This window comes from Lepidochelys kempii, chromosome 1 (assembly GCF_965140285.1).
Source record: "Lepidochelys kempii isolate rLepKem1 chromosome 1, rLepKem1.hap1, whole genome shotgun sequence".
NCBI classification, from domain to species: domain Eukaryota; kingdom Metazoa; phylum Chordata; order Testudines; family Cheloniidae; genus Lepidochelys; species Lepidochelys kempii.
Window position 1 is genome coordinate 8,687,325 of NC_136380.1, and position 25,514 is coordinate 8,712,838.

Sequence of the window (25,514 nt, forward strand, 5' to 3'; positions counted from 1 at the left end):
ATCTCGGGTTTGTGAGGCTTGCAAAACTGACCGCTCAAAGCAGAACAGTAGAGCTTCTGGGTCATCTACACAGCGACCTGTTTTTTCAAGAAAAACTATTGTTGAACGGAGTGGATGTGAAAATTAAACTGACGCGCAGTAAAGATCCTTTCTGTTTAATGGGCAGCGGAACCAAAGGCTTTAAACTGTGCATTCTATCAGCATCCCTTTTTGTGAAGAAAGTACGGGTGGCCCTGAGCGTTCGTCTGGGGCACGCCGAGGCCCTGCTTACCGCTAATGCCAAATACCCCGTGGACCGTGTGGGAATGAAAGTGTTTAGCATCCCTGCGGGCAGCAGGGTCAGTAACCAGGAGAACCAGTTCCTGGAACAGTTGCCCAAAATGCTTGTCCTGGGGTTCGTGGATAACGATGCCTTTAGCGGAAGATATGCTAAAAATCCCTTTCATTTTAAGCATTACGATATTAATTTTGTGGCCTTGTATGTGGATGGTGAGCAGATACCGACCAAGCCTCTTCAACCAGACTTCGAGGCAGGACGCTGCGTGAGAGAATACATGAATCTGGTACAGACGGCCGGTAAACACATGAAAGATGGTTCTCTGTTAATCGACAGTGAGGAGTTTGCACAGGGTTACACCCTATTTGCCTTTGACCTGTCCCCCAACCAGGAATGCGCCAATCACTATTCCCTGATTAAAACCGGGAACCTGAGAGCAGAAATTTGTTTTGGGAAGGCTTTAACCATTACTGTCAATATGATTGTGTATGGGGTTTTTGACAACGTCATAGAGATAAATCAGAGGAGAAATGTTCTGTTTGACTACATGTGAACATGGACACCGTGCAGCTCTCACGTGTCTTATCAACGGACGCTTACACGAAAAAGAATTTCTTAGACGTGTTTCCCTGCGATTGGCTCCCTGGCGGCAAGCTGTCTCAGAGACCCCTAGGTTTGGTGGTCAACACGCATCCACACAGCCGACCGGGTGAACACTGGCTTGCCGTGTATCTGGTGGAGCATAACCTTGGAGAGTTTTTTGACTCATACGGGCATCTCCCGAACAGTGTGTTCTTTCCTAAAAGCATTATGAAATTTTTAAACAAAAATGCCACAGACATTGTGTTTCACAACAGACAATTACAAGACCCCAGCTCCGTTGCCTGCGGCTATCACTGCGTGTTTTTCTTACACCCTCGTAGCAAGGGTTTATCTTTTGACCGGATTTTAAAATTGTATTCTAATGACTCAGTGCAAAACGACCGGATGGTGATGAATTTTGTAAAAAATAAATTTAAATACTTGGCCATGCCTAGCCTTGCTCAAAGCATGTTTTAACAAGCCCAGACATGTGTATCTTGAAATGATTTTCATAGTCATGTTACCCAATAAAGTACCCCAGGTGAGGGGTTTAAAGACAATCGATGTTTGGCGTGGTTTTTTTTAAAAAAAAACAAAACACAATGACCCAATTCACAAATGTTTTATTTAAAGTAAAACATTACCAGTTTAAAAAAAAATAGAACGTGAAAAAGATCACAAACTGAGTCATTCGGCTCTTTTAGCCAATTTTCGTTTTTTAGATGGCAAAAAAGGGGTCACTGTTTCTTGGTCCACACCGGTGTCGGAGATCGAGGCCTTGAGGCATTCCAAAAGATCTCTATTGGTAGCGTTGCCCATGACGGAAGATGGTATGTTCAGTTCCGCCATGGCATTCATAAACACATCCCATCCTTTAGGTACATGTCTGCTAGGAACAGAGCGCGTCTGGATGACGGCCCTGACTAAGTCGAGCATGTTAGAACCATTAACCACAGAGCCTTTGTACACAAAAGACCCTTTATCGGTCCATGAAGAAATGTTTTTATCTTGGCTCAGCTTATTTAGCAATACTGATGCATTTTTCTTATAACGCTTATTCACGTTATCCAACACCTCCTGAGCAACAGAGTCTGAGGTCTTTGGTGTTTCAGAGGGTTTGGCAGTCACACTCTGTTCCTGTTCTGGTAGAAACAGACTTATTTTTTCTTTGTCCACATCGCTCTGCTTCACATACGTTAGGTACCTTTGAATCATAGAATCATAGAATATCAGGGTTGGAAGGGACCCCAGAAGGTCATCTAGTCCAACCCCCTGCTCAAAGCAGGACCAATTCCCAGTTAAATCAGTTGGTGCACGGTGCTGTAAAGTTTAGCCTTTTCATATTCACCTAAGTCAGTTCTTTGAAGAACAGATTTCATTTCATTTAAAGACAATCGATGTTTGGCGTGTTTTTTTTAAAAAAAAAACAAAACGCAATGACCCAATTCAGAAATGTTTTATTTAAAGCAAAACATTACCAGTTTTAAAAAAAATAGAACTTGAAAAAGATCACAAACTGAGCCATTCGTTTCTTTTAGCCAATTTTCGTATTTTAGATGGCAAAAAAGGGGTCACTGTAGTATATACTGTAGTATAAGGGCCCTACCATCAATCGAACTCTAACCCCGCCCCTTGAACCCTTAGCCCCGCCCCTTGACCACAGAAGGATAGATGCTAAATGATTATAAGTGATAAAAAACAGATCAAGGCAGGTTACTCAGGAAATGAAACAAACTTGCAGCATAAGGCTAGTACATGCTTGATAGGATTTGAATCAGCAATATCTCACCTTGACTGATGATACAAGCAGGCTCACAGATTCCTGAAGAACAGGCTGTACCTGCTTTGAAGCCTGGGTTCCCCTTCCCAATTCAAACTCCTTTGTCTTCCTGAGCTTCTTGCAGCTGTTGAGTTGTGGGGCAGTGAAGACAAGAGATGATTTCACTCCACACCTTTTATAGTTTCTTCCAGTTTTCTGAAAAGTCTGTATATGTGATGTTGGGGGTCCACCCCCATTGACCAAACATTCTCTGTTGTCTCCATACTCCCTCCGTGGAGGCTTTCTTATACAGAGTTCCTGTGCTACTGGATTCTTCCCTCGATGAGTGTTTATGACAGCAATTAACACTGTCTAGCTAGTCCTTTGACATACCTGAAAGGCTGGTTTTGGGTGTTTCCAGCCTCGTATCACAAGTTAGGAACTCACACAAAGCATGATTTCATTACTTCATATACCCAAGGAGATATTAATGTTAAGCAGATTAAGCCCTTTAGAATAATAGCTCACAGGACATACTTTGTACAAAACGTACCATAATTACATCACCGTGGTAAATATAGAGTGCTTTGGAGTGCAGAGTGTCACAACGACAATCCAGAGAGTTACAGGAGGTGGGGAGGAGAGGAGAGAGTGAGGGGCAGGGCCTTGAGGGGAAGACGCAGAGCAGGGGCGTAACCTGGGGGAAGATGCATGCTACATGGGTGGGGGCCTCATGCTTCCAGTTACCAGGAATTAGAAAGGCGGCAACCCTCGGAGTTGCACATAGTCAGATTCCCCATTTGTCACACTGACGCAGCACAGTAAAGTGAGGAAAGGGTTTCAGGTCTCTTTGACTGGCCAGTCAGTGATTCAGGGAAGAGAGCCCAGCACATGTCACCAGCAAGCGCTGCATGGAGCTCAGTCTGACAGCCAGATCACCAGGAGAAAGCTTTATGACCCTTAATGAGTAAAGAGCTGGAGCAGACTATCCCGAATCTGTTGGCTCCTCACCCCATAGATGATGGGGTTTAACATGGGGGGCACCAGGAGATACATGTTGTTCATGAGAACGTGGAAATGCAGGGCCATATTGTGCCCAAACCGTTCTGTGAGGGCGGAGAAGAGATGTGGGATGTAAGAGCCTAAGATGACACAGAGGTGGGAGCCACAGGTCCCAAAAGTCTTGAGGCGGGCGTCCTTTGTTGGGAGGCTGAAGATGGCCCTGAGGATCTGGATATAGGACACAGCGATACAAAACACATCCACACCGGTCACCAAGAATGCCACAGCGAGGCTGTAGTAACTACTGATGCGGATGTCGGCGCAAGCCAGCTTCACCACAGCTATGTGCTTGCAGTATGTGTAGGGAATGATGTTGGTTCTGCAATATGGCCACCTCCTCGCCAGGAAGAGATAGGGCAATACGAGCATGATGCCACGCAGCACCACGGCCAGGCCAATTTTGGCCACCACAGGGTTTGTCAGAGTGGTGGAATGTCTCAGGGGATCACAGATGGCCACGTAGCGATCAAAAGCCATGGCCACAAGGATCCCAGAATGCATAGCAGAGAAGCTGAGAAGGCAGAACATCTGGGTGAGGCAGGCGCCGAAATTGATCTCCCTGGAATTGAACCAGAAGATGCTCAGCATTTTGGGTAGGACGGTCGTAGACAGGACCACGTCGGCGACGACCAGCATGCAGAGGAAATAGTACATGGGCCCATGGAGGCTTGGCTCCCTCTTCACGATGAACAGGATTGTGAAGTTCCCCAAGATGGCTATGGCATAGATCGCACAGAAAGGGATGGAGATCCAGACATGGGCTGCCTCCAGGCCAGGAATGCCCAGCAGGATGAAGGTGGAAGGGTTGGTAAAGTCGGTTGAGTTGGAATCTGACATGGAGTAGGAGAGAAGGTTTCCAACGCTGAGGCAGAATGGTGTTTCCTGCATGTACCGTGCGTTCCCCTGACTTCCTATCTGTGCCCAGGGTCTAGGGCGATGGTCACAGGACAAATGCCTGGATGGAAAGAAAATGTTAATATTAGACATTACATACACAGCTCGAGGCTTGTCTCATGGATGGAGCAGGTTGGTCACTCTTCACACACTGAAAAATGACATTTTAATGATTAAGATAAATGAATTATGAACAATTGACCCTACTGATGTCAGTTCCATATTTTATGGTGCTCCTTTCGTCAATAATTCCTACACATCGTGGTATGGGAAACATTAATAGGCACCAGCACGAAACACGAGTGGATGCTGGTTTTCCCTCATTGTTCCTTAGGCCTTATCTGCACTGCCAAGTTTTTTTGCCAAGAGGCAGCATTTGGTGAAGAAATAGTGGAGGTGTAAACACTACAAATCCGCTTTTGAAGACAGAACTCCTCAGTTTCAGTGGCGTAATAAAGGCACCTTAACGAGAGGTGTAAGGGTTTGCAACAATGATTTCTTTTAAAGGCTTTTTCGTCATTGACCAAAGTTTCAGCAAAAAAAATCTGCCAATTTACACATAGGCTCAATACAATGAAACCCAGGCTACAGAGTCCATGCTGTAGGGAGTTTCCCATTCACCTAGTTATTGAAAATCTGAGAGTGGGAAAAAAACACCTTTGCCAAGACATGTGCCAGGGGAAACATCCCAACTAGAACACACCTCAGGGAAAAGACTTGGGCATCATTGATAGCAGCTCCACGAAAACACCTGCTCATTTGCGGTAGTGGCCACAACAAAGACAATGTTCAGATGTGTAAGGAATGGGATGGAGAATATCCTGCTCTGGAGATGCACTCCCTTTTGCTCACCCAGCCTCTATAAAGGATGTAGCAGATAGAAAGGGGATTTCCCAGGCAGCCTATGAGAATGGGGGAGGCTGGCGTATGCGGAAAGACTGAAAAGTCTAGGACTGGTTAGTTTAGAGAAGAGACAATTAAGGGGGCATACGATAGAGGAGAACAAAATAAAGAATGGAACTGATTACATTGATATGGACAAACAGAGAACAGCTCCCAGCCAGTAATAGCTATCTACAGATACCCTTCAAAAGGGCCAATTCCCCAAAGATAAGGCAAATGATCAGCAAAACTGAGTGGGAGGAAAAATGTAGACAGAAAAATGGGAATGAAAAATGGAAGTTCTTTAAGAAGAGTTTATGAGAGATCTAAAAAGCCATGATTCCACAATCAAGAAAGTAGAGAACTTTGGTTAAAAACCCAGTTCAGTAGCAAAGTGAAGGCAGCAACTGAGGTGGGGGAAAGCAATATATAACAAATGGGGAAAAGGGAAAATAGATAGCAAGCAATAGAAATTGGAAGTTATGAAAATAGATACAGGATGTTACAGACATTGGGGGAAATCCATGCTTTGCAGGGCCAAGGATAACAAAAAGGAGGTTATTAATTATCTTAAGAAGGAAAGTAACCCTCAAAAATGTGTAGGCCAGTTCCAAGAGGGAGAAAGGAAACTTGTTAATGTTGGAGAAAAGGGAGATGTGTTCAAGAAATTGTTTTGTTCTGCATTTGGAAAGGAGCAGTATCAGGTACTCAGATCACACACGGTCTAACTTGGATTTAAACTTGGAGAGTGGTCAGTTTGGATGAGGTATTACCAGCAGGAGAGTGAGTTTGTGTGTATATGGGGGTGGGGGGGATGTGAGAAAACCTGGATTTGTGCTGGAAATGGCCCACCTTAATTATGCACATTGTAGGGAGAATGGTCACTTTGGATGAGCTATTACCAGCAGGAGAGTGAGTTTGTGTGTGTGATTTTTGGGAGGAGGGTGAGGGGGTGAGAGAACCTGGATTTGTGCAGGAAATGGCCCAACTTTATTATCATGCACATTGTGTAAAGAGTTGTCACTTTGGATGGGCTATCACCAGCAGGAGAGTGAATTTGTGTGTGTGGGGGGGTGGAGGGTGAGAAAACCTGGATTTGTGCTGGAAATGGCCCACCTGATGATCACTTTAGATAAGCTATTACCAGCAGGACAGTGGGGTGGGAGGAGGTATTTTTTCATATTCTCTGTGTATAAATAAAGCCTGCTGTAGTTTCCACGGCATGCATCCGATGAAGTGAGCTGTAGCTCACAAAAGCTCATGCTCAAATAAATTGGTTAGTCTCTAAGGTGCCACAAGTCCTCCTTTTCTTTTTACAAATTATCTTGCATATTTCAGCTTTGCATAACAGTATATATCAAGCTAATGTGACCTGATGGGAAGAATTTTTACTGATGCATGACAGTCAAATTATAGAATTAAATGACCCAATTTATGGACAATTTTTATTTGTATTACTTGAGTTTTGTTTGCATTATCCTCTTTGGGATTTGGGGAATCCTATTAATTTAGCAATTTTTACACACCTTGTTACTATTATCTCTGATTTCCCTATTCATACTTTATGAGCCTCTTTTCATATTCTTATTACTCAGTTTACCATTGACAGACTAAAATATAATTGACTGCACCACTGATTCCAATCCAAGGCCATTTCCAGGAAGAAGCCTTTTTGTTTTCTAACTTGCAGTGGCAGCAGAAAGTGTTTTGTGTCTAGACATTCTGGAGTGCAAAAAATTACCAGTATGTTTATACAAACATTTATGTGTCTGTGGATGAGAGGTAAATGTACTGAAAGCACATCACATTCCTTTTTTCTGTTTCCAAAATTGAGGGGAAAGTTGAAATACATTTCTGAGCCTTTAGAAAGTTATGTGATCTGCTGCTGTGCTTTTTTAAATTTAATTTTATTTTTTTAGTATAACCATTTTCATTTATGTATTTATTTTTTGTATTACACTGTCATATAAAATTAATAATAGGTTTTTAAAAAATACCAATATATAAAAAAACAAACATGTCTATAATCAAAATATAAATGGATCCAGAAATAAACACAAAATCACAGTTTTATCAGCATGCTTACTGCAATGAGATGTTTCAAAGGGAAAATCATTAATTCGGTTTTAGAGTTGTTTGTATAAATACCAAGAGACCCCAGTGGTCTCTTCCTGCAGTTTGTAGTGTTTTTTTGCAATAGAGAAGGGGCACAAGACAGGGTAGAAATGAACAGAAAGGAGATTATTAAGCCCACACAAAACCTGTAACTCCCTGGGTCTCTAGTTTCCTTGTGCCGAATTGGAATTAATTTGCAAACTGGATACAATTAATTTAGGATTGAATAGAGACTGGGAATGGATGGGTCATTACACAAAGTAAAACTATTTCCCCATGTTTATTTCCCCCCCCAACCCCCCGCTGTTCCTCAGAGGTTCCTGTTAACTGCTGGAAATGGCCCACCTTGATTATCATTATAAAAGGTTCCCCCCCCCCCGCTCTCCTGCTGGTAATAGCTCATCTTAAGTGATCACTCTCCTTATAGTGTGTATGATAACACCCATTTTTTCATGTTCTGTGTGCATACAAATCTCCTCACTGAATTTTCTACTGAATGCATCCGATGAAGTGAGCTGTAGCTCACGAAAGCTTATGCTCAAATAAATTAGTTAGTCTCTAAGGTGCCACAAGCACTCCTTTTCTTTTTGCGAATACAGACTAACACGGCTGCTACTCTGAAACCGGTCATGAAACACTTTCCAGTCCATTAGCAGTCAAAGAGGATGTTAAACAGCATCTACAGTAGAACCTCAGAGTTACAAAAACCAGAGTTACGAACTGACCGATCACCAAACTTCTCATTCCAAATCAAAAGTAGGCAGTCGGGCAGCAACAGACCCCCCCCCCCCCCAGCCCTTACACCCCAAAGGAAATAAAGGACAGTTCTGCATTAAACCTAAACTATTAAAAAATAAAAGGAAAGTTTTTTAAAAAAGATTTGACAAGTTTAAGAAACAGTGGAAAAGCTGATCTGGGATAAGTTAAAAAAAATCTAGGAGTCTAATTAATGCCAGTCAACAATATGGTTTTATGGAAACAGGTCTTGTCAAATAAATACGATTTCATCCTTTCATGAGAGTACACGTTTGGTTGATCAAGGGAACCATACAGATGCAACAGACTTCGATTTCTCTGAGGCATTTGATTTAGTCAGGGAAAACATTCAGTTAACATAATGAACAATATACGTCACTAGAGCACATGTTAAATGGAGTAAAAACGAGCTCACTGACAGATCTCAGAAAGCAGTTGTGAGTGGGCCATTGCCAGGAAAAGGGGTTGTTTCTCATGGGGTTCTGCAGGGATCAGGTCTAGGCCCGGTGCGATTCAGTATTTTCATCAATCATCTGGAAACAAATAGAAAATGATTGCAGGTAAAATCTACGGACGACCCAAAGATTGGCAGAGTGGTTACAGTGAGGCAGTCAGGGCAGGCCTAGCGATTGATCTACAGTGTTTGTTGAGTTGGGCCCATGCAAACAAAATGTTTTAATACAGTCAAATGCAAAGTGATCCTCTCGGAACATGGCATGCAGGCCCCACAACCATGCTGTGGCACAGTATTATGGAACGCAGGGATGCTGAAAAGGATTTAGGGGTCATTGTGGACAACCAGCTTATCGCAAGCTCCCAATGCAATGCTGTGGCCAAAATGCCTCACGCGATCCTTGGTTTCATAAACGGGGGAGTGGTGAGTTGGAGCAGGGGAAGGGTTTTATCTCTGGACATGGCATTGATGAAACCGACCGTGTCCAGTTCTTCAGTCCCCATTTCAAAAAGGATGTTGAAAAACTGGAGAGGGTGCAGAAAAAAACCACAAAAATGTTTGGAGACTGGAGAAAATGCCTGACAGAGAAAGAGATTTAAAGAGCTTCATCTATTTATCTCATCTAAAAAGACAATCAAGCAGAGCCTTCCATGGGGAGAAAACCATGGGAACTAAGGGGCTCTGTAATCTAGTTTAGAAAGGCAGAGGAAGACCCAATGGCTGGAAGCTGAAGCCAGACAAATTCCACTCGGAATTATGGGCCAAATGATCAGCACTCGGGGTGATTAATCATTGGGACAAACTGCAAAGGGAAGTGGTGGATTCTCTAACTCCCCATGTCTGCAGATCCAGACTGGATGCTTTTCTGGAAGATCTGCTTGAGGTTTTGTCTACACTTAATACACTACTGAGGCACTGTGAAGTGCTTCAGTGTAGACACGACTTCCAGGGATGGTCTGTGTATTCCCGTCAGTGAGGATAATTCACCTTCCCGAGAGGTGGCAGCGAGGTCAATGGAAGAGTTGTTCCACTGACCTCATTCTCTCTACATCGGGTTAGGTTGATATAGCGACAGCTCTCAGGGGGTGTGGATTCTTTTGCTGTTGCAAAAAAAGCAAATGCAATTTTGGGTTGCATTAACAGAGGCATAGCATGCAAGTCATGGTAGGTGATTGTACCTCTCTACTCAGCACTGGTTAGGTGCTGTGTGCAATTTTGGTCACCGCTGTCTAGAAAGGATGTAGAGAAACTGGTAAGGATCCAGAGATGAGTGACAAAGATGATCCAAAGGATGGCATGCAAACCATGTGCGCAAAGGCTGAAGGAATTGGTTGTGTTTAGTTGAAAAAAGATTAAGGAGGGACATGAGAGTGGTCTTCAAGTATTTGAAAGGCTGCCATAAAAAAGATGGAGAAAAATTGTCCTTTTGAGACAAAGAGCAGGTCAAAAGGCAATTGGTTCAGAGTGCAGCAGAGCCGATTTAGATTCAATTTCAGGAAAAACTCCCTAACTATAAGAACAGCAGGACAATGAAACAGACACCTAGGCAGGTTGTGGAAGCTCCTTCACTGAAGGCTTTCTAAAGGAGGCTGGAGCCATCTGTCTTGGATGGTTTAGATACAACAAATCCTACATCTTGGCAGAGGGTTGGACTAGCTGACCCTTGAAGGTCCCCTGTGGCTCTAGGATTGTACAATGTAAAATCCTAGTGTCGACTAGGTCTTAGTCAAACACAAGTTTTGGAGTTCAATACAGGGGTAACTTGGCTTAAATTTAACGGCTTTTGTTCTACTGGAATTCAGACAGAATGATCTAATTGTCCCTTCTGATCTTAAACCCTATGAATCTATGGATAAAGAAATTAAGTCAAGCATTTATATTTACTCTGTCTCATAACACAGGAACAAGGGAACATTCAAGTACATTGAAAGTCTGAATATATAACATTGAGAAAGAAAAATTGTTTACCTAATCCATATTTGGCCTGTGGAACTCCTTGCCACACACATTATTGGAGCAAAGAGCATAGTTGAATGGGATTCACAAATGGATTGGGCATTGTAGGTGGTGCTGGTGACACCATAGTTAGTTAATGCTGTCTGACACATTCAATTAGGAGACCTCATTTTCAGTTGGTTATAATTTTGCCAAATTTTAACCATTTGGACTGAAATTTCCCACACTGGGTTTCTGCTTCTAGCTGAATTGTTTTTGAAAGTTTCAGACCTAACAGTTCAGCCAAGTTCTCAAATGAAGCCAGGAGAAAAGCGGTCTTGCCCATGTTGAAAAATTCATATAATTATTCCAGTGAGGAGCCCTACCCCCTCCATGCTTTCCATCACAAAGTCAGGTGAGAGCCATCCCCGTTAACAACCAGAGCCCTGAAATGCAAGAGAAGGAGGGAGAGTCCCTGTGCATTAGCTCACACACAGCTGGCTCCTGAGGTCTTTACTCAACTCTTACTCCAAGGGGAGTTTTGCTTCTATGGGGCTTGAGAACGTATGGGCCAGGGCCTCGTAATTTGGCCTTGGATTCTACATCTACTAAAACCTTTCATTCTGAAGCATCCCCTGTGCCACTGAAATGCAGCCATCTCGGGGCTGGAGCCCATCAGCGAGGGGCAGAGCAAAGGGGACATTTTGGCCAGTGATATTGGAGCAAACTCATCCCCTGTGGCAAGGGCCCCAGCATGTTTAATGGTTGTGCAGAGCGGAAAGGACCACAGACCTATTCTCTGTCCCATAACGCCCACATTGCACTGGGTTTGTCAAGCAAGTGAGCTCCTCAGCAAGAGACCTGTGAATTCTGAGCCAGACGTGTCTTCCCTGGGAATCCTCTGCAGACAGCCGTGTTCCACACCTCTCTAACGCCAGCATCTGCAGCAGCATCCAACGCTGAGAGCCGACCTGGGGTGTGCACCGTTTATAATCTAGCTGTGCACATTCCCAGGGGGGTTCACTCAGCCTCTAGGAGAGAAGCGGCATCTGGATGCAAATAGGCTGGAAACCGTAGACACTCTAGCCAATGTCTCTCTTCTTTATCCAGGTTTAGAAGTAAACAGTCATTAAGGAACGTTCCCAAAGGGAGATGAGAACTCTTGGGCTCTCCACTGAGTCAGAGAGGAATTGGCTGCTCTGTGTATTTGTGTATATTTAAAAAGTAGAGTTGATTAGGAAGAAAACTAGGGGTAATGGGCAGCTCTCCAGAGGTTCTGATACCCTGTAAATGCCCAGTATTAATGGTTAGATAGAAGACAGAGAAATCTGGAGAAAGGTGACTATATGACCATAACAAGGTTTAAAAGAGAACTGGGACTATAACAGGGTTTAAAAGAGACCTGGATAAATTCATGGAGGTTAAGCGCATTTATGGATATTAGCTAGGATGGGTAAGGAATGGTGTCCTTAGCCTCTATTTGTCAGAGGGGGGTGATGGATGGCAGGAGAGAAATCACTTGATCGTTACCTCTTAGGTTCACTCACTCCAGGGCATCTGGCATTGCCACTGTCGGTAGACAGGATACTGGGCTGGATGGACCTTTGGCCTGACCCAGTACGACCATTCTTATGTTCTTAAGGTAAGTGAGGAGAGAAACGAACACTTTCTGCAGGCACACAGGGCTATCACTAAGGCATCAGAAATCAGTAATTCTCATCAGTAACTGTCATCATACTGTGTAACACCTTTCATTGAAGGATCTTCAAAACACCAAGTAAAGGAAAGTCACTATGAACATATAGTCACTATACTGATAGGTAAACTGAGGTAAAGGAAGACTGACTTGGTGAAGGTCACACAGAGAATGACAGACAGAACCCAGGACTCTTGACTTCCCTGCTCTAACCATGGTCTCTCCATTAGTAACTGAGCACATGACAAGAAGGAAATGGACTCACAGTCTAGCAGGGCTTGTTTTTTAGGTGGGTGTGACGGACTTGCCCAGGATGCAACCTGGAAAGGGCGTATCACCGAGCCCTCTGCATACCAACCTGGGCTCTCTTTCACACTTTGAGGATGTGACAAGCTGCTATCCTCTCCAGGTTTGGACTCTTACAGCCAGACACATCTCCACCCAGCTGCAGTTACATGAATGTTTTCACTAGGCACTCATGTACCAACAATAGAGCGGCTAAAGCCAATTTCCTGCCTGCCCGCCCCCACCCCCAGAGCTCCCCAGGCGAGGAACCCAGAGCTGTACTGTCTTACCCTGGTCAGAAGCCCAGAGACTGTACATTTATTACCCAGTCCACCCCTCCCTCAATGTGGAGAGGACAATACACTAGCCCCTGTTCCTGAGCACATTTCCCTTTTGCATTTCAAACAACACACTGTTTTAGATAAAAAATATATATATATATAAAACCAAGTTATTAACTGCAGAAGGATAGATTTTAAGTGATTATAAGTAATAAGTGTACAGATCAAAGGAGATGACCTAAGAAATAAAGGAAAATGACTATCTGAGTTCTATAAACTTGACAGGATTTGAATCACACAGTGTGTCACTCTGATGGTACAAACAGTCCACCTGTCCTCCATGCAAAAGCTAGAAATGCCTTCAGCCTGGGACCAAATCCCCAGTTTGGTCCTTCTTCCTAAGGTTTTTCCAGGTGTTGAGTTATGCGGGGGAGTGAGGCCAAGCAATTTTGTTACTTCCACCTTTTATGGCTTCTGTCATTCGCAGGGACCTTCATTTTTCCAAGCAGAAGCCCCAGCACAATTACCAGAAATGCACAGACACAAATGGAGTCCAGTGTCACATGAGTTGCTCATATGCCCTCACATGCTTTCAGAATTTTTGGCACAAAAATGAGACATGCATACAAATAGGGTAATCATATTCAGCAAATCATAACTTTTTCACTGATACCATTGATACCTGTTGCTTTGGGGGCACAGAATGTCACACCTCCCCCCTTAGTTTACTGCAGAAGTGTTAGTCACTGACTAGGTTGGAGGGAGTGTGCCCAAGGCCTTCTTTAGGTTTGGAATATACAATGCCCAAGTGTTGCAAACCTTGGAGTGTGATCCACATGTGTTTTTATAAAGCTCTGTGTGCCTTCTATTTGTCACTCGAAAACCTGTCTTTGTAAATGTGCAGGATTGTCAACCGTTGTGTTTTTGCAACAGGTGATAACTCAATACAGATAGTCATCAATGCCATGAAGTGGTTTGCCTCAGTTTCCCCTTCCACACAGCAAACCAGGTTTATTATGCTTTCCCTGCCGTAACAAACTTTGAGACTGTTTAGAGGTGTTAGCTGAGAAACAGTATTCCCATAGGGCTTCTTTTTTACTACATGTAGCTTATTACAACTTTTGATAGGATTTACCATCAGTGTCAAATTCTTTGTTATCAGGTTCACCATTAGCAACAAACATTGGATGAGGCTTTCTTCCAGCAACTCACGGAAGTTACTAGATGGCAGGCCCTGGTTCTCATGGGAGACTTCAATCACCCTGATATCTGCTGGAAGAGCAATACAGCAGTGCACAGACAATCCAGGAAGATTTTGAAAAATGTAGGGGACAATTTCCTGGTGCAGGTGCTGGAGGAACCAAGTAGGGGCAGAGCTCTTCTTAACCTGCTGCTCACAAACCGGGAAGAATTAGTAGGGGAAGCAAAAGTGGATGGGAACCTGGGAGGCAGTGACCATGAGATGGTCGAGTTCAGGATCCTGACACAGGGAAGAAAGGAGAGCAGCAGAATACGGACCCTGGACTTCAGAAAAGCAGACTTTGACAACCTCAGGGAACTAATGGGCAGGATCCCCTGGGAGAATAACATGAGGGGGAAAGGAGTCCAGGAGAGCTGGCTGTATTTTAAAGAATCCTAATTGAGGTTACAGGGACAAACCATCCCGATGTATAGAAAGACTAGTAAATAGGGCAGGCGACCAGCTTGGCTTAACAGTGAAATCCTTGCTGACCTTAAACACAAAAAAGAAGCTTACAAGAAGTGGAAGATTGGGCAAATGACCAGGGAAGAGTATAAAAATATTGCTCGGGGATGCAGGAGTGAAATCAGGAAGGCCAAATCACACCTGGAGTTGCAGCTAGCAAGAGATGTTAAGAGTAACAAGAAGGGTTTCTTCAGGTATGTTAGCAACAAGAAGAAAGTCAAGGAAAGTGTGGGCCCCTTACTGAATGAGGGAGGCATCCTAGTGACAGGGGATGTGGAAAAAGCTAACGTACTCAGTGCTTTTTTTGCCTCTGTCTTCAGGTACAAGGTCAGCTCCCAGACTACTGCACTGGGCAGCACAGCATGGGGAGGAGGTGACCAGCCCTCTATGGAGAAAGAAGTGGTTCCGGACTATTTAGAAAAGCTGGACGAGCAGAAGTCCATGGGGCCGGATGCGCTGCATCCGAGAGTGCTAAAGGAGTTGGCGGATGTGATTGCAGAGCCATTGGCCATTATCTTTGAAAACTCATGGCGATTGGGGGAAGTCCCGGAAGACTGGAAAAAGGCTAATGTAGTGCCCATCTTTAAAAAAGGGAAGAAGGAGGATCCTGGGAACTACAGGCCAGTCAGCCTTACCTCAGTCCCTGGAAAAACCATGGAGCAGGTCCTCAAGGAATCAATTCTGAAGCACTTAGAGGAGGGGAAAGTGATCAGGAACAGTCAGCATGGATTCACCAAAAGCAAGTCATGCCTGACTAATCTAATTGCCTTCTATGATGAGATCACTGGCTCTGTGGATGAGGGAAAAGCAGTGGACGTGTTGTTCCTTGACTTTAGCAAAGCTTTTGACACGGTCTCCCACAGTATTCTTGCCAGCAAGTTAAAGAAGTATGGGTTGGATGAATGGACTATAAGGTGGATAGAAAGTTGGCTAGATTGTCGGACTCAACGGGTAGTAATCAATGGCTCCATGTCTAATTGGCAGCCGGTATCAAGTGGAGTGCCCAAGGGTCGGTCCTGGGGCCGTTTTTGTTCGATATCTTCATAAATGATCTGGAGGATGGTGTGGATTGCACCCTCAGCAAGTTTGCAGATGACACTAAACTGGGAGGAGAGGTAGATATGCTGGAGGGTAGGGACAGGATACAGAGGGCCCTAGACAAATTGGAGGATTGGGCCAAAAGAAATCTGATGAGGTTCAACAAGGACAAGTGCAGAGTCCTGCACTTAGGATAGAAGAATACCATGCACCGCTACAGTCGAGGGACCGAATGGCTAGTCAGCAGTTCTGCAGAAACGGACCTAGGGATTACAGTGGACGAGAAGCTGGACATGAGTCAACAGTGTGCCCTTGTTGCCAAGAAGGCCAATGGCATTTTGGGATGTATAAGTAGGGGAATTGCCAGCAGATTGAGGGATGTGTTTGTCCCCCTCTATTCGACATTGGTGAGGCCTCATCTGGAGCACTGTGTCCAGTTTTGGGCCCCACACTACAAGAAGGATGTGGAAAAATTGGATAGCGTCCAGCGGAGGGCAACAAAAATGATTAGGGGACTGGAACACATGGAGGAGAGGCTGAGGGAACTGGGATTGTTTGCGGAAGAGAAGAAGGAGGGGGGAGTTGATAGCTGCTTTCAACTACTTGAAAGAGAGCTCCAAAGAGGATGGCTCTAGACTGTTCTCAGTGGTAGCTGATGACAGAACAAGGAGTAATGGTCTGAAGCTGCAGTGGGGGAAGTTTAGGTTGGATATTAGGAAAAACATTTTCATTAGGAGGGTGGTGAAACACTGGAATGTGTTACCTAGGGAGGTGGTGGTATCTCCTTCCTTCGAAGTTTTTAAGGTCAAGCTTGAGAAAGTCGTGGCTGGGATGATTTAGTTGGGGATTGGTCCTGCGTTGAGCAGGGGGTTGGAATAGATGACCTCCCTTCCAACCCTGATATTCTAGGATTCTATGATTGCATCACGAGATGTAACAATAACTCTGGATTTGGGTACCCGCCGTCCCACTTTTCTCTATCCATGAGAGGTCAGTTGTGTGACTGCTCATCTCCGGCAGGTCACTTAAACAGTTCCCTCTCAAAGCCGGAGCCACAGGTTGGGTGCCTGGGAGCCCAGATGCTGAATCAGCCATTCTGTCCTGGGCATCGTCCCACATATGATCAGTGAGGAGACATTCCTGTACTCCCACTATTCTTCCCCCATGTTCCTCCTCTGGCCCCCCACTCTAGGACACATACCCCTGTGCTCTCTAGAGTGGGAGCTATCCCCTGTTCATGCGTGAAGAACTAACAGCTAACAGCCTGGACAGATGTCTCAGTGGCAGGCTCCAAACCCCTCTTCCTTTCTCAGGTGGCCTTGCCTCCTGCTGTTTTGTTAAAGGAACCCATAACCACCTCTTCAGTAGTTTCTATGATTCTATCAGCCTTCTCTGGGCTCCTGTAGTGGGGTGAGCACCCCACTCCGGCCCTGAAGGGGTTAAAACAGCCCTGGGAGAGGGCTGCCCTTGGGAGCCAATAGTAAAAGCAGCCCTGCAGAGGGCTGCGGCTTGAAAAAAGGAGTGAACGCAGCAAACCTCATTGATTGGAGAAGTAGCCACAGCTGTGGCCAGCTCAATCCGGGCCCAGCTGGCCCTTAGAAGAGGGCTGTGAGCTGGGAGGAGATCCTCTCTCTCTAGACTGGAGGGAGAAGTACCTGGCTACCTGAGAGAAAGGATACCTGAGGCAGAGTAGTGCTGGGGAAAGGCAAAAGGAGCTCCAGACTGGCAACTCCCCAGGCTGCAGGCCTTGAGCAAGGCCTATGGAGGTATTGGGGCTGCAGAGGGGTAGCCCAGGAAGAGGCAGAGGCAGCTGGTCCCAATCTCCTTGCCAGTGATGAATGGCCTTTACAGACTGCAGTTTGGCCCAGTGAGAGGGGGCTAGATGATGACTGGCAGTAGCCACTGAGGCAAGGTGGGGATAGAGGGTTGGGGGGTTCCCCTGGGAGGGGAAACCCAGAGTGAGGGGGTACTGCTGGGGGAAGCACCTTGATGTTATAGGGCACCGGAGTCCAGGAGATACATGGAGCCTGAGGCAGGTGTGACACTGACCAGAAGGAGGTGAGCTGCAAAGAGCTAATTCCCAGGATGACCAGCACGAGGTGCCGCACCAGTGAATCTTTGCTTCACTACAGCTCCCCTCTGGAACACATTTTCCTGTGCTCCCTAGCATTGGGTTTGCCCCTTGTTTAGCTTCAACATTGACATATTTTCCCTAAGGCAACGCTGTCTTCAGCTACCGGCCTGGAGCTGGTCTCAACCACCCCCACCCCTGGAAACATGCAGCTTCCCTCTCTTGTAGAGGAATCAAGGAGACCTCTCATTCTTTGAGCAGTTCCTGGGACTTTCCCCTTTCCCTCTGAAGTCCCAGCAGAAAGCACCTTCTTGCCTGAGCAACATGGAAGAAATCATTGCAAATTAGCATATCAACAGGATTATCGTCTACTACCCCCACTGATAATACAGCTTCCAAACCTTTGGTTTCTATGTGCACTTTAACCAAAGGCAAAAGGATTTTGTAACGGCAGAAATTTTATTTTATTATTTTGCGATCTGGCCGGTCAGTATGTCTCCTTGTTGAAGTATACCTCTCCTAACCACTGACATTTCTGCCCCTGTATCTTCCCACCCAAGTTGTTCCCTGCCATTAATGCTGACAGCCTATAAGTGCTTCATGCCTAGTTGTCCTTTCATAATGTGCTGGCTCGACTAGATGTGAACGACCATGTGGGAGTTACCAGAGGAACAGACACATTTGAAATACAGGTACAGAGTAAATATTCATATCTTCAGATACAAAAATGAGACATGCACACAAATGGGATAATCATATTCAGCAAACCATAGCTTTTGCACTGACACCTCACATGACATAGTTTGTACAAGATTTGGGGCAACTATATAACAGTGGTGAATATGGGGGTTCCAGGGTGTTGCTTTGGGGTACAGCGTGTCACAGCAATATATCTATCAAACTAGAGCTCTCAGACGTCTACTTTTATGTTTCAATATAAGCCATACATCCATGTCCTGAAAAAGACAACATTCTGTTCTGTACTACAGGAGAAAAGCAAGCCATGGTTCAGAGCAAAGGAAACGGAAAGAGTGTTTTCCCAGCTACCCATCACATGTGCAATATGTGACCCCCTGAAAGTGTCCACCTCACTTTCATTGTTCAGCGAGTGTCTCCTGCACTTTCTGTTTGTCAGACCTCAGCCTCATACACATTACTGGAGACACAGACCTTTTGCCACAGTATCTGGGGAGCCGTTCGTCCCACCAGGCATCATCATTATCTTCATGGCAAATCCCAAAGGAATGTAGCCTCCTTGCAAACCGAGTGCTGCCCCGATTAATCTCTGGGAAGGTGTTTAAGGGGAGCAGGTTGTATATTCACGCAGTGGCAGGTCTGTTGTGCCACCTAAACTTTTGGCACCCAGGTGATCACTGGCCATATCATGATATTCCTTGGTATGCCCACTTCAGAATATGCTGGTCTTTCACTCTAGCTATGTGTCCCCAGCAAGAAAGCTGCCAAGACTGGCACAACGCTGATGGGAGCGGTTGTGGGTTCAAGAATTCCTCACGCCTGTTCTTGTGCTGCTGATCTTGATACGGAGCAGCTGCTGGAGACTGTGAGCAATGAAAACATCAGCCTGGAGTTCCTCAGCCCCCCACATTTTGCTTCCATCCACTGGAGCTGGGGTACCCATGGTTCTATAGATCTCTAGCTTTGTAGCAAGCCTGCGGCCATGACATCCCCACAAATGCTGTACTGTAAGAGAGGAGCCCCCACATCTTTCTAGCAGCATCCAGCCCTACCTAAGAAGCTGCCTTCTGCCCAGAAATCCCTCTAGACAGGTTAATACGGAGCTGGTTGCAGTTGCGGGCTGCTTGATGGTAATGATGAAGGACTTAGCGTTATGTGGATTAATAACCAGACTAATGCGCACTGCTTCATGCCCAGCCAGATCAGTGCTCAGCCGCAGCAGTTCACAGTGCTACATCTGCTATTTCCACTGAAGTGGATGGACTTACAGAGCCTTGAGTGTTTGTAACTGGCACGTAGGGTGGGATGCGCATTAGAGAGAGTGAGATGGGACGAAATCCATGAGAACAGGGTCTCCCTGCCTCTTCCATTCTGCGGAGCACTTTCCAAGGGAGAGACTGTCAGGGTTCCCCCACACACACACTCGGAACTCTGGGGAACAGATGTGGGGACCCACATGAAAGACCTGCTAAGCTTATATTCTACCAGCTTAGGTTAAAACTTCCCAAAGGCACAAATTCCTTTCCTTGTCCTTGGATGGTATTGCTGCCACCACCGAGTGATTTAATCAAAAACTCAGGGAAGGATCATTTGGAATCCCTATTCCCCCAAAATATCCCCCAAGCCCCTTCACCCCCTTTCCTGGGGAGGCTTGAGAATAATAGACCAACTAATTGCCTTAGTAATGTGTGCACAGACTAGACCCTTTGTCTTCAGGACACTGAAATTTATCAGGTTTTTAAAAGAAGAACTTTATTATAAAGAAAAAAGTAAAAAAATTACACCTGCAAAATCCAGAGGGAAAGTAACTTTACAGGGTAATAAAAAGATTTCAAAGAAAGAGGATTCCCCTCCAGCTTCATCTTCACAGTTACAAAAACAGGAATCAAACCTCCTCGGTAGCATAAAAGATTTCTCAGTTGAAATCCCGGACGATTCACCACTTGTAACACCAACAGACGCTGGTCGTCAGTGGGCGGGATCTAACCTTGGACCTTTGGAGCTTAGTACATGAGCCTCTACCACATGAGGTAAAAGCCAACTGCCTATTAGTTAAGGCTGTCAAGCAGACTCATTTTATCTCTCTCTTTAAGTGGTCTCGGTGCCACTAGATGGGACAGAACACCACACCCAGGAGGCGTGTGGGTTATTCAGAGAGCTGCATGCCAAGCACCAGGGCCCAGAGATGAGATTTGGCTTCGCTCCCCCAGACTCTCCAATTCCTTCAACACACCTTCCCAGAGCCCCTCCCCCCCGCCTTGGGCAAACTCTGTTTTCAGTTTCCTTCTTTCAGGGCACAGGATCGTTAAAGCAAACAGATCCAGGCTTTCCAAAAGGGGTTGCTAAACCAATTCCTCTACTTTACACAGCACAAGAGATACCCGGATCCAGTTAAACACAGTACCACACTTGTACACTATTCCCACCTCAGTGTCCTCACTGCCCTGGAGCATTCTTTGGGATTTCGTCAGAGACCTCTAAGGTGTCCAGAGGCCACCTCCTGGCTTCTCCTCCATCTGGAGTCTGTCTCTCTGCTGCAGCCATAGCTCTGAAACCAAAGAGTCCCCTCTGCCACCATTGTGCCTCTCTCCTGCCCCAGCTTCTTCTGACTCATCCAATCTCTGTGTTTGTAAAGGCCTGGACCAAGACTGCCTCTCTCTGGTCCCTCTTCTGGGGAGGTTCCATTCCTTCCAAGCCCACCCCTCAGCAGAGAAGCTGGAGAAAACGGATTTTATCTAAAATGCAGTTACTCCTTTCTTCCGTCCGCCCAAGCCTCCTGCCTCTGAGCACAAGGAGCATGAGTGAAGAGTACAGTAAAAGCCCCAAGACGTAAGGATAGAGATGGTTCCTACAATCAAATGTGAGTAAATAGGTGTGACATGGTCAGAAAGGGTTATGCAACTAGCATGCTAATTGACCAAAATTCAACCTTTAAAGACATATTAGAGAAGTATATAAATGGTCATTACGGCCAATTCTCATAAATAGCAACATAGCCATGCGAAATAGACTTGAGCTTTGAAATGCAAACCTGTACTGTTAGAGAATTAGAGGTGTCAGGGTTCCCTCCCCTCTCTGAATTCTGGGGTACAGATACGGGGATCTGCATGAAAGACCCCCTAAGCTTATTTCTACCAGCTTATTTTAAAAACTTCCCCAAGGCATGATTTCTTCCTTGCCCTTGGTATCACTGCCACCACCAAGTGATTTAAACAAACGTTCAGGGAGGGCCACTTAGAGCCCCAAAAATATCCCCCCAAACTCCTACACCCCCTTTCCTGGGGAGGCTTGAGAATAATATCCTAACCAATTGGTTACAAAGTGAGCCCAGCCCTAAACCCCTGGGTCTTTAGGACACTGAAAATCAATCAGGTTCTTAAAAGAAGAATTTTATTTTTAAAAAAAGGTAAAAGAATCACCTTGGTAAAATCAGGATGGAAGGTAACTTTACAGGGTAACAAAAGATTTAAAACACAGAGGAATTCCCTCTAGGCAACTTTAAAGTTACAAAAACAGGAATAAACCTCCCTCTAGCACAGGAAAAAGTCACAAGCTCAAACAAATGATAACCTAATGCACCTCACCTTGCTTACTTACACTTTTTGTAGTATGAGAGACTTGTTTCAGGATGGTCTGCAGGAGAAGGAGTTTTCTGCCTGGCCCCTCTTAGTCCCAGGAGAGAGCACACAAACAAATAGCCCAAACAAAGCCTCCCCACCCCCAGATTTGAAAGTATCTTCTTTCCCCATTGGTCCTTTTGGTCAGGTGCCAACCAGGTTACTTGAGCTTCTTAACCCCTTACAGGTAAAGGAGGAATTCTAGGCTACCCTTAGTTGTATGGTTATGACAAGAGGTAATCCTAATTGTATGTTTTTATTTATATCTTGTTAGATGTTAACCATGTAAACAGATGGTTCCTGTCTGTTGGTATATCTGTTGATTCAAAGATCAAAAGAAAATAGTAACATTGAAATTAAACTTGGGTGTAATAATTTCATTGTCTAGACTTCTATTTGATGTTTGTAGTTATCTACCAATGTGCGCTTAATGGATAATTACCTTACACTGATGAATGGAAGAGTTACCAGTGTATTCACAGGAAATAGGTAATTCTATTTCAAAGCAACAATTCTTCATTATCATAGCCTGCAAATGGTCCTTAAAAGAATACTTGGGTCCTGATCCTGTCATCTCAAATCCACTTAAGTTTTGTCAGGAGAAGCTCAAGTCACAAGGCTGAGGTCTACAGTTCCATTCTGGATCACCCTGATACTGAACATTGGACTGCAAGCTAAGGATTAATTCTGAAAGAACTCTTTGCAACTCTAAAGCTCACCATCTCGACCATGAAACTGACTTAAGAATTCTATTCATATCTCTATGTATAACGATGTCCAGTTACCGCAGAGCGGAGGGATGCACTGGGTCATTAACTGGGGCCGCCTCCTACTCCAACCCGCACGCAGGCTCCTTGTCAGGCTGCAGCATCTCCCGTCCCATCCCCAGAGCAGAGGGAGCCCAACTGTGGGGGCTGGGTGGGAGGAGGAGATTGTGATGGGATGTACCTCTGGGAGAAGCCTGGAAGCTGTTGGAACCACTGTGCCACCAAACCATTCAGCTGGGTTGGCCTCTTCCCCTGCTCTGCTGGTGACACACAGCCAGCCCCTCCGGGCCCTGTTCTCACCCAACACGACAGCAGGTGTTGCCACACACTCAACTAAGTTACCTGAGTGCTTTACCTAAGCTACTCATGGACCATCAGCCAATATCCCAGCTCTCCAGCCTTGCACCCCTCCTGGAGCATAGACTCAGAATTACACCGTCTTGCACAACACAGAGATGTGTACGGTGCAAGCTCATTAATTAGACTCCCCCCCTCGATGGGGGAAGATACGCACCTTTCTTTGCTAACGGAGCTAAGAGTCCCAAACACTTCACTCAAAAACACACTAGGTAAGATGAAACATAAATCAGGTTTATTAATTACAGAAGGATAGATGCTAAATGATTATAAGTGATAAAAAACAGATCAAGGCAGGTTACTCAGGAAATGAAACAAACTTGCAGCATAAGGCTAGTGCATGCTTGATAGGATTTGAATCAGCAATATCTCACCCTGACTGATGATACAAGCAGGCTTACAGATTCCTGAGGAACAGGCTGTACCTGCTTTGATCCCCTGCCCAATTCAAACTCCTTTGTCTTCCTGAGCTTCTTGCAGCTGTTGAGTTGTGGGGCAGTGAAGACAAGAGATGATTTCACTCCACACCTTTTATAGTTTCTTCCAGTTTTCTGAAAAGTCTGTGTATGTGACGTGCGGGGTCCACCCCCATTGGCCAAACATTCTCCGTTGTCTCTGTACTCACTCTGCGGAGGCTTTCTTATGCAGACTTCCTGTGCTAGTGGATTCTTCCCTCGATGAGTGTTTATGACAGCAATTAACACTGTCTAGCTAATCCTTTGACATACCTGAAAGGCTGGTTTTGGGTGTTTCCAGCCTCGTATCAAAAGTTAGGAACTCACACAAAGCATGATTTCATTACTTCATATACCCAAGGAGATATTAATGTTAAGCAGATTAAGCCCTTTAGAATAATAGCTCACAGGACATACTTTGTACAAAACGTACCATAATTACATCACCGTAGTAAATATAGAGTGCTTTGGAGTACAGAGTGTCACAAGGACGATCCAGAGAGTTACAGGAGGTGGGGAGGAGAGGAGAGAGTGAGGGGCAGGGCCTTGAGGGGAAGACGCAGAGCAGGGGCGTAACCTGGGGGAAGATGCATGGTACATGGGTGGGGGCTTATGCTTCCAGTTACCAGGAATTAGAAAGGCGGCAACCCTCAGAGTTGCACATAGTCAGATTCCCCATTTGTCACACTGACACAGCACAGTAAAGTGAGGAAAGGGTTTCAGGTCTCTTTGGCTGGCCAGTCAGTGATTCAGGGAAGAGAACCCAGCACCATGTCACCAGCCAGTACTGCATGGAGCTCAGTCTGAGAGCCAGATCACCAGGAGAAAGCTTTATGACCCTTAATGAGTAAAGAGCTGGAGCAGACTATCCCGAATCTGTTGGCTCCTCACCCCATAGATGATGGGGTTTAACATGGGGGGCACCAGGAGATACATGTTGTTCATGAGAACGTGGAAATGCAGGGCCATATTGTGCCCAAACCGTTCTGTGAGGGCGGAGAAGAGATGTGGGATGTAAGAGCCTAAGATGACACAGAGGTGGGAGCCACAGGTCCCAAAGGTCTTGAGGCGGGCGTCCTTTGTTGGGAGGCTGAAGATGGCCCTGAGGATCTGGATATAGGACACAGCGATACAAAACACATCCACACCGGTCACCAAGAATGCCACAGCGAGGCTGTAGTAACTACTGATGCGGATGTCGGCGCAAGCCAGCTTCACCACAGCTATGTGCTTGCAGTATGTGTAGGGAATGATGTTGGTTCTGCAATATGGCCACCTCCTCGCCAGGAAGAGATAGGGCAATACGAGCATGATGCCACGCAGCACCACGGCCAGGCCAATTTTGGCCACCACAGGGTTTGTCAGAGTGGTGGAATGTCTCAGGGGATCACAGATGGCCACGTAGCGATCAAAAGCCATGGCCACAAGGATCCCAGAATGCATAGCAGAGAAGCTGAGAAGGCAGAACATCTGGGTGAGGCAGGCGCCGAAATTGATCTCCCTGGAATTGAACCAGAAGATGCTCAGCATTTTGGGTAGGACGGCCGTAGACGGGACCACATCGGCGACGACCAGCATGCAGAGGAAATAGTACATGGGCCCATGGAGGCTTGGCTCCCTCTTCACGATGAACAGGATTGTGAAGTTCCCCAAGATGGCTATGACATAGATCGCACAGAAAGGGATGGAGATCCAGATATGGGCTGCCTCCAGGCCAGGAATGCCCAGCAGGATGAAGGTGGAAGGGTTGGTAAAGTCTGTTGAGTTGGAATCTGACATGGAGTAGGAGAGAAGGTTTCCAACGCTGAGGCAGAATGGTGTTTCCTGCAT

General features: G+C 45.6%; 2 protein-coding genes across 2 annotated transcripts; both read right to left on the bottom strand.

Moving 5' to 3' along the window:
• Window positions 1-3,578: 3,578 nt before the first annotated feature.
• On the bottom strand, window positions 3,579-4,568 carry LOC140898997 (olfactory receptor 52R1). Its single transcript, XM_073313735.2, has one exon. The coding sequence runs from the start codon at window positions 4,566-4,568 to the stop codon at window positions 3,579-3,581; it is 990 nt and encodes a 329-aa protein (XP_073169836.2).
• Window positions 4,569-24,524: 19,956 nt separating this feature from the next.
• LOC140899101 (olfactory receptor 52E8) lies at window positions 24,525-25,514 on the bottom strand. Its single transcript, XM_073313998.2, has one exon. The coding sequence runs from the start codon at window positions 25,512-25,514 to the stop codon at window positions 24,525-24,527; it is 990 nt and encodes a 329-aa protein (XP_073170099.1).